The sequence below is a fragment of the Hyaena hyaena genome, unplaced genomic scaffold, assembly GCF_003009895.1.
Source record: "Hyaena hyaena isolate Hyena2069 unplaced genomic scaffold, ASM300989v1 scaffold_394, whole genome shotgun sequence".
Taxonomy (NCBI): Eukaryota; Metazoa; Chordata; class Mammalia; order Carnivora; family Hyaenidae; genus Hyaena; species Hyaena hyaena.
Genome location: NW_024081026.1, coordinates 1,427,929 through 1,440,646, shown reverse-complemented (window position 1 = coordinate 1,440,646; position 12,718 = coordinate 1,427,929). Strand labels below are relative to the sequence as shown.

At 48.1% G+C, this 12,718-nt stretch overlaps 1 protein-coding gene across 1 annotated transcript in view; it reads right to left on the bottom strand.

The window, feature by feature from the left end:
• Positions 1–344: 344 nt before the first annotated feature.
• LOC120244797 overlaps positions 345–12,718 on the bottom strand; it is a 24,063-nt gene continuing 11,689 nt past the window's right edge. The window contains exon 5 of the mRNA XM_039251527.1: positions 345–784. Coding sequence (XP_039107458.1) covers positions 364–784 — 421 coding nt within the window. The 3' untranslated portion in view covers positions 345–363. The remainder of the gene's footprint in view (positions 785–12,718) is intronic.

Sequence of the window (12,718 nt, the reverse complement as noted above, 5' to 3'; positions counted from 1 at the left end):
ACACTTTGTAAGTGCTTTTTCTGCATTGACAAAAACAACAAAAACAAAAAAACAGCCAAAACCCACAAAACCAACAAAAAAACAAATAAAACGACCCAAAATCAAGGAAAAAAAATTAAAAAGTAAAATGTGGGGAAAATGCAAGGTCATTAGAGCAGCCCAGGTCTTCACTCTGGGCAAAGACCTTGAAGGTAAATCTAACTCTAATTCCCCAACCTCAGATTCTTTGACACTTTCCCAACTGTCTAGTCCAGTTCCTACCCCCCCCCCCCCCCCCCCCCCCACCTGGAGCTATTCTGGCATTGTCTTCACTTCAGGTTTCTCACTGTAACCCACACATGGTAGAAGGTTGAACAAAGACATTTATTTGTAAAACCAACTCCCGATGGAGGAGAGGCCGTATCCATGGAAAGCAACTTGGTGATCATCCGGAGGGCCACATGCAGACATTAGTGAGACCAAGGGCAAAACCAGACAGGGCGCTGCTGCAGACACTCGGCAGCTACCAATCCCGCCAACAGAAAAGCAAAATGTCCTTTCCGCTCGAGAACACGGATGTACCAAGATGTCCTGTGAGAAGGCAATGTGGTCTGACATCCACGATGAAGGGATCGGGGAACAATGGAGGGAGCATTTGTTTCTATTCTGTGTGGCTTGTTTGCTTCCCACAGACACCTGGCTAAAAGCCGAAGTGGTCCTCCGCCCTCCAGTGGGAGGAGGTGGTGTCAAATCCCCGGGCCTTCTCACATGCCCATCCTTATGCTCTGAATGATCTGAAAGATAGCTGAAAGAGGAAAACAAGACAGCTCAGATAGCAGGCAGCTCACAGCTGGAAACCCAAGCCCACAGCGAGCCCGGCTTCTGCTGACCCCTGGGCCCTTGACACGTTAGCGTACAGCTGATTAGATATTTCCTAACAAGGAGTTAAGTTAACAAGAGGTCAGTGAACTTCTTTAAAAAGGCAGCCTTGCTCTGTCTGCTGATGGATGCCTCGGGGATTTATAGATAACTCCTGCTAATTCCATCAGGGGTTCGGGCCAGAGATGCCTCGGGCGCTCAGAGAGTGTCCTGTGGCTGCTGGGAAGAGGGGACAGGGCTTTCATACAGGCACTGCGCTCATTTAACAGGTCAGTGAGGCTGCTTTTTCAAAACGGCGGTGACCTGGAAAGCGAGCAGCCCCTGAGCTGGGAATGCAGGCCAGGTGCTTGCAGCAGATGCACCAAACCGGGCCTGGGGATGCCGGTAACCCTTGAGGGAAGATCTTCCGGCTGCCTGTGACTTTTCTGAAACGCCGCTGCCTCTCATCCAGAGCCACCAGGAGTTTTTACCGAGGGCGTGGAGAGCCTGCCAGCCCACCTGACACCCTCGCTTATTTTGCTAAGAGCGATTTAGCTTCCCCAGCCTCGTTCTAGCTGCTGGGTTTTTAAATGTGTCCGGGAAAATAAGGCAGCAACATCTTTTTTACAACCCTCCGCAGAGGCAGTGGTGGTCAGGCCTGGTGAGGACGAGAATGATGAGAAATGTAACCACCATGTGCTGCATGGTTTCTTGGAAGTGAGGCCGGGTAGCATTTCACTTAATCCTGTCTAAAAACAGAGCCACCAGGAATGCAGCTGAGTGGCCATGGCAAAGCAGGCTATCCAGAACCTGCTGGAAACAAGGCACTGACATCCCATCATCTAACGTTAGTGAGCATGTACTGTGCACCAGGTGCTGTGCTTCGGGTGTGCAGAGCTCAGTAACACCCAGGGCCTTGGGAGATCTTTCTCGGACAGCTAGATGTGAAGGAAAGATAAAGCATGAATGCATCTTTTTTTCTAAAAACAAAAACACCTGCATACATCATCACTACTCTCCTAAATTAGATATACACCAAACCTGACATCATGTTAATCTTTCATAAATGTTCAGCGTGACCATAATGAAAAACAGCCATTGCTAAGACCCCCAGTGGAGTGTGGGCATGGAGTGTGCGAGGTGTTTGATCTGAGACCCAAACAGCCCCGGCTGGCTGGGCTCTGGGCTCTCATTTCTGCTTCTGTGTCCTCTGTGTCAATTAGGATCATCTCCGCTCACCTCTCTGGTGTTACTACACCAGCTTGCGGCGGGCCCTCTTCTGTTATCATGTTGCTACAGACCAAGACGTACACAAAGACTGTTAGAATTACACGGAAAATTAAAGTTAGCCAGTTCCGTGTGAACGGTCTTCTCCACAAAAAGCGGAGGAGTGAATTCAACAACTTGTGATACTTCATTCTGGTTGTGCTCAGAGGTTTCCTTGGCTCATCCCGGGCTTGGGGGAGGGTCTTGACAGCAGAAGTTGCTGAGCAGGTGAGAAAGTACTTTACCAAATGTATACGCTCACAGAAATGGCTGGCCTTTCTGTCCTCCCCTCCCAAGGCTGACAAAGAATAAACATTAAGCAGGCTGTGTTCCAGGCCCACAGGAGTCCTGGGAGGCAGCTGTAGATTCAACATTAGGGGAAAAAAGTATTTACATCTACCATGCCTCATGTTTTGTTCTTGGGATCAGGGAAACATCCCTAATCTTGACCAACAAGTGTATCGTGGAATGTCAGGGTCAGCTGGAGCTAGGTCTGAATTCCAGTTCTTTACTGGATAGCTGTGTGACTGGACAGATTATTTAAGGTTTTTGGAGACTACTTCTTTTGGGTAAAATGAGAACCAAGGGGCTTGCAGTGCTGTCATAGGGATTAAACGATACAAAGTGTAGGAAGGCGGGGTACACACTGAGGGCTCGATGCACGGGAGCTATTGCTGTTATTACCATCTCTACAGTAATGGCCGCTGCCTCTCCATTCATGAGCATGAGACCAGAGCTCAAGTACCAAGTGCTACCTGCCACTCCCTAGAGGTGTGAACTTTGGGAAATTCCTACACAGTTTTGAGCCCCGGCTTCTCTATTTGTAATGATAATTTCTCTATTCGTAGATAACACACATCTCAGAGGATTGCAAGGGATGAGGATCATGATATAAGCACAAAAATCTGCCCATAATAAAATGCCCCAAAATGTTATTTCTCCCTTAATTTTAGCCTTAGACAAGAAGTCATTATCAATGGAATATAGGTCGACAAATAGGAAACTGTCTGTGCCTTAGGTCCATCATGCTCCATTAAGTTAATTCATGACTTCAAAAATGCTAGGTAATGATAAAGCCACTCAGTTCTCTTTACAGAACTGTTGCAAATTTCTCTAGACTCTTAGACAAGATTTTCTTGTTTTGGAGTAGCAACGCTTCTATTAAACCAACTTACCAGTTCCTAAGTCTGCTTTAAGAACTAATTAAAGATCACTCTTGATCCTACTGAATCCATGAATTAAATGTAAAAATCTGATGGTCCTTAACAGGTGTACAGGTGACTCTTTAAAATCGAAACTGGTTGGAGAAGTTACTTTGGATAAAGTCTGTTTTAGGCTCACCATTTGCCTCCACCTTTAAGATAAGGAAGAGAGGCCTGAGTTTATTCTTCCCTTTTCAGTTGTATCAATGTCTGTAAGAAGCCTTCACCATTCTAGACCAATTATGTTAATTGTACTTCTGTGTGCCTGCCAGTAACGACCCGCGGAGTCACCCTGGCTTTCCCCGGGCTGGCTTTCCGAGGCGGCGAACAGGAAGGGAGCCAACAGTGAGTGGGTTCAAAGTAGGAAAGGAAGTGGGGAGTCTGGACCCTGACAAGTTAATAACTTAACAGTGGGTGAACAAAGCTGAGAAAACAGCTGAGCAGGCTGTAGGAAATGGGCTGTGGGCAGGCCAGGCAGCAGAGAGGAGAGATGCCAAGGAAAGGAGGGGCGGACGGGCATTCCAGGTCGGGCATCTGGCCTTGGGCAAGTCACTGGGGTTCAGAAAAATCCAGGCTAGTGCAGGAGCTATCGAATCCCCGAGCCCCTGCATTCTCTAACCTGTGTTTGCATCTTGATCTTTGGTAACCTTGGACGGTCACATCTCTCTTTTATTTAACCATCCCCTTTCAATGAAATCCTTAGGCGTTAGCATGCGAGAACCATTCACGCTCGACAATCAAACGAATCAGGACAATCCTCTTGAGTCCACATCCGCCACCAACAGGTGCCCTCTCTTCCACTTTACAACCATTTCTAAAAAGTTGTCTCTACTCACTCTCTCCGGTTTCCTTGCCTTCAATTCCCACCTCAATCCATTTCATTCTAGCTTTTGCTCTCTTCACTCCACTGAAATATCTCGTTAGAGACACCAAGCGCCTTCCATGTCACTTAATCTCACTTAATCCAATGGGCAGTTTCCAGCTACCTCCTGCCTGACTTCCTGACTCACCATTGTTGAGCACTCCTTCCTGTACCCTCTCATCCCTTGGCCTCTGTGACACTGTATTTCCCCGGTTTCTAGTTTTTTTCCTTCTTTTTGGTTCTTTACACTAAGTGGGTTTTACAGGGGTCCTCCTAACCCCATCTGACCAATAAACAAGAATAATGACATCTCTCAGTGAGCACTCGGGCTTTCTTCTATTCACTGTATTCTCACTCCCTGGGTGACCTCACCCTGTCCCACAATTTTAGTTGGCACTTTAGCTTTTGATGACTCACCTATGTGTACTGCCAGCCCTGACTTCCCAGAGCTCCAGACCCACACCTTCCATCGTTGAATTGATATCTACACAAAGACACTTCAAACTCAGCAGGACCTTCTCACAATCCATCCTTCCCACTGCCAAACTTAGCATCATTGTCCTCCACCTTGCATGCGAACTCAAAATGCCAGAGTCATCCTTGACACTTCCAACTGATCACCAAGACCTGTGGACTTTATGAATCCTGTGATTATACACCTTTCTCCCCATCCCTCCGGAAACCACCCCAGTGCAAGTTACTGCCATCTTTCCTGAAACCCCTGCCATGACCCCCAACTGGTCTACTCTCGCTCCTCCTTCAATATTTGCTCCATACTGTAGCTAGAGTTATTCTTTAAATGGAAACAAGTAAGACTGCATCATCCCTGTGTTTAAAGCACATGAAAAGCTTCCTATTGCCCAATCCATGATGCGGCCTCCATGACCTATATATGCTGGTTCTACCAACCTGTCCAGACGCATCTTGTATTACTCTTCTCTCCTGGGCTAATCCCTCAGGTTTTCAAAACTCTCTGCTCTTACTACAGGGCCTTTACACATGCCATTCTTTCTGTATGAAATACTTCTCCCACCCTACCCTATTGCCCAGTTTTCCTTTATAATCCAGAAGTTGTTTCTGCAGAGAAGCCTTCTTGGACGATCTGAAGTAAGAGTTCTCAAACCTGAGTGTGTATGACAGTCTCCTGAGGATGTGTGAAAACAGAGGCTGGTCCCCACCTTGAGAGTTTCTAATCCAGTGGCTCTAGAGTGGGAAATGAAAATGTGTATTTCTTTTCAAGGAGGCTTCATGCCCAGTGTGGAGCCCACCACAGGGCTTGAGCTCAAGACCCTGAGATCAAGACCTAAGCTGAGATCAAGAGTTGGATGCCTGACTGACTGAAGCGCCCAGGTGCCCTGAAAATTGTGTATTTCTAACTAGGTCATCAGTTATGTTGAGGCTGCTGGTCCAGGGACCACACTTTGAGAACTGCTTACCCAGAGGATACCAGCCTGTTGCCTCGTATGCTTTCATAGCTTTACGTGCCTCTCCTCCTTTCGTGACTGAAATTTCACATGTTTCAACATGACTACTTGATGAACTTATCTTGCTTCCTCCTGTAAGCCCCAGGAGAGCAGGGAACTTGGATGATTTTGCCCATGACCACCTTGGGCCTAGCTCAGCACCTGGCACATAGTAGGTCCTCAGTAAATATTTATTGAGGGAAAATGAAAGGTGAATAATTGAAAAGAGCATGGAGGAAAACACATATTAAAAACTTCAAACAATTATTTTGCGAACCAAGAGTCAACATCAAATCACTTTTAGATTCCAATGTTGCAAGAGCTCAGTCTTTGGAAGGGAAGGAAGGTCATGAGAGACCATAAACTCCTTAAGGCCTGAGACTGTGTCATCCCAGCTCACTCTTACCCTGGGGACAGACCTACCTCGGCTACCTGGGAGCGCCAGGACACAGGGGTGACAGAAGGGGATCCTCTAGGAAACTGTCGGACAGCTAGACAAGAGGAGGCTGCCAGAGAGCTGCGTGCCAGCTGACAGGAAGCTTCAGAAGGACACTTTTATTGAAAATAAGGTTGATGATAAGTGAGCTCAAAAGGGTTGCTGAGAAGAGAGACTGGGACAGGCCGCAGGAATATCTTTTAGGAGGATAAGACAACTCTATAATTTTGATTATTTTTCACTTAAAAAATGAAAGAGCTGGTAAGAAAAAATATAGGTTCTGTGAGAGACAAGCAGAAACGGCAAGAAATGAGATGTCGCAAAGGCGAGTTCAGCTCTCAGGAAGAGTCAGCACAAAGGGAGTCGCAGGCACGCTGCCATTTCCGGTAGTGTCTTCAGGGATGGAGATGAGGGAAAAGAGAGAGGTGCCTGGGACACAGGGCAGAAAGGCACTGTGAGAAGAAGGGATATTAGCAGAATGTGATGCCCTCTCTCCACAGTAAAATGGCAGACAGCAGAAACGCTCTTCTGAGCAGCAGACCAGACACAAACCCAATGCTCCACGGGGCACAGGGTACCGGGTACAGAACAAGGGAGGATGCAGGTCACCTTGAGGGAGCCAGTGGCTGATGAGACATCTTTTCCAGAGTGTCCATCTCAGATCTCGAGGCAGGAGTTCCCCGGCAGAGGCATGTCTTCAGTCTTCCCTTTGTGGTGAAATAGAAGAATTTCTCCAGGGCTGCTCAGCTGCTCAAACATCCTGCTTGCCTGTCTCGGGGGGTGTGACAGCCACTCTGGGTGTCACAATTTTGAGACAGTTCTGGCAGTCTCCAGAAAAGGCCAGTGTTTATTGGTTGACCTGCAGACATGGTGAATTCAAATCTGTCCTGGAGCAAGGTCTAGAAAAGAGTAAGGCGGTCGGGTGCTCCGATGGCCCAGTCAACAAGCAGCCCGTGGCCGGGTCAATGCTTTCTCCATCTGGGAGCAGACCCAGGATGGCTGGATATCTGGCACCTCCGGACAATGCGCCTTCTCTGGCAGGAAAAGTAGGAGATGTTTTAACAGGAGTTCTTTTCAATATAGGGTCATACGCTAAAGGCCTCAGGTTGGGGGAAACCTGCTTGGGAGCACTTTTGGGAGAAGTGGTAAGAGAGAAGGAATGCCGTGTGTAATAGGGAGTGGATGGGTTTGGGGTTCAGGTTTGGGTACTGGCTCTCTCACTCGTTAGCTCTGCAATGCTGGCTGATTTCCTCTAGGATCCTCACTTTCCTGATCTGGAAAAATGAGCACCATAGCTCCTTTGTATGGAGGATGTGATGAGAAAAGAAAACATACGTGTACGGCCTAGCGTCATAAGAAGCACTCAGGAAATGGTGGCCAAAACAGTTGTATGAACAGGTCCTGCTCTCTCCTATTAGCTAGTTTATAAAGAATTCTTTCTAGAGATAGAGAGGAGGCTCCCACTGCCCCTGCAGAGGTGACACCACAGGCCTCTGGCTGACACTGCCACAGCTTCCTCAGAGTCTCAGGGCCAGTATGCTCCCCACTACAGGTTCTCTTACCATCACAAAGCAAAATCACTAGAAAGTTCCAAATGTTATCTTTCTTTCCCTGTAAGCTTTCAGAGTCTTGGTCAGAAGCTTGCCTGGGAGGCCAAGATGTGGGAGATAGTGTGACTAAGGGCCGTGAATATAATGACAGTAACACCGAACTCTTAAGGTCCTAGGAGTTAGGGACCATTCTTATGTCTTTGAAGGACGGGCGAACCTAGGCTCAGAATGGGCGTAAGCTGGACAAGATCACATGGCTAGGAGGTGGCAGAACCGGGTTCAAACCCAAGGAGGCTGGCCTTGGAGCCGGCACACATGTGGCTTGGCCTTTTCCCTCCTCCACACCGTTCTTAGCAAAAACAGCGGGTCCTCAGAAGGATAGGGGTGTGGGCCTTCCAGAAACGGAGAGGCCTTCTGTACAGGGAGATCTTGGACCACCTGAAACATGAGACTGGGGAATGGGAGGGGCTCAGGCCCAGCCAAGAACATCTCCTGGAATCACTGCTTCCTATCTGCTCTGAATAGGCTGTCCTGAAAAACGCGCCTGTCTGTGACATGCTATGTCCCGGGCCGCCCGTGTCCACAGGTAGATTCCCTGGGGGGTACAGGAGCCTACAAGAATGTCCTTGCCAGAAACAGTGTGGCCACTCACAACTCATGTGCCAAATAAACCCAGCAGGCCCTTTGCTGAGAGCATGAGCTCTGTCATGACAGAGGCCGGCCGGGCCAGATGCAGCTTCCCACCTGACCGGCAGAGAGGGTCCAGATGTCTGTTCCTGTCTGGGGATAGAAAAAATCAGAATATCCAGCAACACCGGAGGTACCCCCTACACAAACACAAAGACACACTCATATGCACACACACATGCACATACACTCACAAATATGCACACACTCACTAATGTACACACACTCAGACACACTCACAAATAGGCACACTCACAAATGCACATACTCACATGCACTCTCACACACACATTCACAAATGTGCACACACTCCCCCCCCCACTCACTCACACTCACACACATGCACTCTCACACACAGGTCCCACTTGAACCAGAACAGCTGCTCTTTCATTTGTTCCTTCCTAAGATATGAACAGAATTTGCCTGCTTTTTTAAAAAAAAAGGCTAAAACCACTAGTCAAGATGTTTTCTTCTTAAAATACACTTAATTTTTTTCTGTATTATAAAAGTAATCTATGCTCATTGACAAAACGGGGAAATATAGAAAAGTCTGAAGGAAATAACAGCCACTAGTTAATCCTATTACCCGAGAGGTTCCCCTTTGATGGGGGAGATAAGCTCATCAGTTTTCAGAACGCTCAGGCTTCAGTAACCATTAAAATTCTCATAATCCCTAATTAGGAAATGAATATCAGGCTTGGCCAGAGAGAGAGAGAAATAAAATTGAAATTAGGAATACATGAGGGAGAAACAGTCTGAGGGAGGGAGCCGGGGTCCGGCTGGTGCGAGAGAGTTCTCCTCTGGGAATCAAGGGATAATAGGAATTAAATGGGGACTCCATTAATCCAGTAGAAACCTCAGTGAGGGGTAAGGACGGAGGAGGGGACAAGCAGGATGCAAAGAGCGCGGTCTCAGGCTGCTGCCGTCTGTCACCATGCAGTTTCACACGGGGCTGGGAGAAGGCAAATCGTGCCACAGGACCACAAGACGCGTGCATATGCGGACTAAACAGCCACTGGTCTGGACGACAAACACATTAAGGGAAAGACCTAATCTCATGGAGTCCAGGAGGCATTCCGGTCAAAGAGGAGAGCTGGGGATGCAGAAGACAGTCGTCCTGTGAATCCCGCAGCACTCACACCATGAAAGGGCCAGGGACAGCCAGGGTGAGCAGGGGACCCTGCCGTCTGCATCAGGCTTAGGGCAGACATTGCTAAACCATGGCAGCGAACTTTCCCCCACAGCTTAGGTGTGGCCTCAGAATCCTTGTGGAGAAAGCTCTTAAAAGGAGCTGGGGAACAAAGCAGAGGGAAATCCAGGGGCGAGGGCTCTGGGTTACAGCGGGGTGACCAGCCTCATTCATGGTCCGGGGCAGTGCATCACGACGGCAAGTGGCTCCCAGAGATAGCGGCGGCCGGTCTGAGCGACAGCATCTTGGCCGCCTCAGACAGACATTCTGGGTCACGCTTGTCTCTGAGTCTCAAGATAAAACAAGCACTCTTCAGAAGCTATCACACGGTTCTCAAAGAGGCAGGAGGTTTGAAACCGGGGACGAGGGGAGCCAGGGCGAGCTGCTTATCTCAAAAGAGGCCCCACCGCCTGTGCAAATGGAAGATAATGTTTTTATAAAAAGAGAAGAAAAACACAGCAAAGTCTCTAAGGGCGAGAGGTGGGAGGGAAAGGGAGAGATGCTAATCCTTTAAGCTTCAGGGTGGATCTGGGGCCCTAGGAAATCAAGTAAAGTCAAATGTAACCCCCAGTAAAGGCCCAAGCAAAACAAAGTCCTAGGCGAAGACTCAAAGAAGAAAAGTTTGGAAGCATTATCTGAGGAGACTCATAACAGGTTTTCTTTCTGAGAAACAGGGTTTAGATTTCTGATAGAATGCATATAAGCTTAATAACAATACAGCTAGTTACCAAATTATACAAAACAAAGAACTGTATGGCCCTGAGATGTCCTCTCTCTGCATAACACTGTGTCTCAAAAGAACACGTTGTTCCCTGAGCTTTTGCATCTCACAAAGAGAACTTTTATAGCGAAACAGTGGTGTATTCAGGTTGAGTACCAGAAATACATTTTATTTCTGGTATTCGACTTAAAGTACAAACCTCTAGTCATTGACTTTAATCTGTAGGTGGGTGCCTCCTTTCCCCCGAGTGGGGAGGTCGGGAAGATGTGGAGGCTTTATCATGGGAGGATAGGCTCACACAGTCCGAATGTTATCACTCGAACTGCTGACATTCATCCTTGGAGGGCCTACTGCTTTCTGGAAGACCAAGACCAATGTGAGTGACTGAGTCCTGCCCATGGGCAGGAAATGGGCTGCCCGTGGAAGGCTCAGCCAGGAAAGATGTAAAGCAAATGGAAGCCTGAGCCCCCACGGCACACCAGTCCCTCCCATCCATGGTGCCATTATGCGCCATGACGGCTACGCTGACAGAGGTGGTGGTGGTGACCGAGGCTGCGGTGTCGAGCCCTCTGTGGGCCGGCGCTTACATCCCTGGAGCCAGCCAATGCCCTTTGGAGCGGCTACTCTCATCCCTCTTTGATCAATAAGGAAATTGATAGAGTACATAATGTGTCCAAGGTTGTCCAGCTGATAGTGAATCCTAGGCTTTGAACCTACATCTGGCAGATTCTAAAACTACCTCCTTTCTGAGGCCTCTTTACCTCTTATAACTGTTACTGCCAATTGGTCAGGTTTCAAAGAAGTGTCTTGCCTAAGAGCCCTTTTGCAATCATGGAAAGTGGAAATTTACTTACTCTGCAGAGGGGTGTATTTAGATAGCCTCTTCCAACTGCATGTCAACAGGGTAATGTATCAGGGACCACAACCGTGTACCTGAGCTGGACTCACATCTCGGGCCTCAGGGCAGCCCCAGGAGGTCTGGTGCTCTTATCTGATTTCCTGGTGAGGGGGTGAGTGGTCCCTGGGTGCCTGTTTGTGCCAGGGGCCTCTGCTTTCTGTACCCTTGCCGCTCTCCTGGTTCCTCTTCTTCTTTTCCACTATCTTGCTCTTATCAGCACTGCAGGCATGAAAGGCATGTGTGGAGAATGAGGAAGGCCACAGGAGAGAAGCCGAGAAGCAAGGGGTCAAGACTGCTGTGACACATCACCCCCCATATAGTTAAGGGGTCCTCGAACCTCTTGGAGGTTTCTTAACCTGTTTTTCCACGTAAAATGGAGTAAGGGTGACCAGTTAGAGAGCATGAACCTAAATGCCAACATTTCCCCAGTCTTAATCCTTTGGCACAATCTCGCCAGGAAAACGGATAAGATGTGCATTCCTTATTACCTGCCTGACCTGAATATTTATTGATCCTAAGTACATGGACACTATTTCTAAAAAGGGCTCTTTGCCCAACCAATCATCATTAGAAAAGTGGGTTAACAGAGTGAAGCGATGAAAGCATGTCTTTCAAGAGAATCAGATCAGGGGCGCCTGGGTGGCTCAGTCGGTTAAGCATCCGGCTTCGGCTCAGGTCACGATCTCACGATCTCATGATTGTGGGTTCGACCCCCGCGTCAGGCTCTGTGCCGACAGCTAGCTCAGAGGCTGGAGCTTGTTTCAGATCCTGTATCTCCCTGTCTCTCTGACCCTCCCTTGCTCATGCTGTCTCTCTCCCTCTGTCTCTGTCTCTGTCTCTGTCTCTTTCTCTCTCTCTCAGAAATAAATAAATAAATAAATAAATAAATAAATAAGAATCAGATCAATGGTCAACACCTTCATTAACACTAGAAGATTTCATATTTTTCCTGTCTGTATAAAAACATACAAAGTATGAACCTCCAGCCACATGGGCTCAGAGAGAGGAGTGACACGGGCTTCTGTCATCCTCTCACCAGGAAGGCTCATGACACGAAACAGAGGGACCCACAGACGGCATGGCTAGCCGTGAGGACATGGGATTCTCCTAAATATAGAGAAAATGCTGGCCCCAGCAATCTGAAGGAGGAGAAACTCCAGAGGGGCAGCAGGCCCTGTAAGATGGACTGAATCGTGACTAATCCCAGAGCGGTGGCAACCGGGACAGATCTAAAGGAGTTATTGTTTTTCACGACATGTTTGGCTTAGAAAAGCACACGTACAAAGATAGAAGGAAGGGCACAGTACCAAGGACAAGCTGAGAAGAGTGACACATTTCTGTGAGAACAGTGCCTGACTTGAGCTGAGGCTTGCAGGAAAAAAAAAAAAAAAGGCTAGTTAGACAAAAAAATAAAATAAAATAAAGGCGGTAGTGGATTTTTCTTCATTACAATTAAAACGAGATGAAGCCCATTACTTAGGGATCATTACTACTCCTACCTAGCCTCTCCATAAAAGCAACACAGTCTTGACTACAAGGATTTAAAGACGTGTCCCTGTTAGAGCACAGGGTGTGAAGACCGGGGGGGGGGGGGGGGGGGGGGGGGG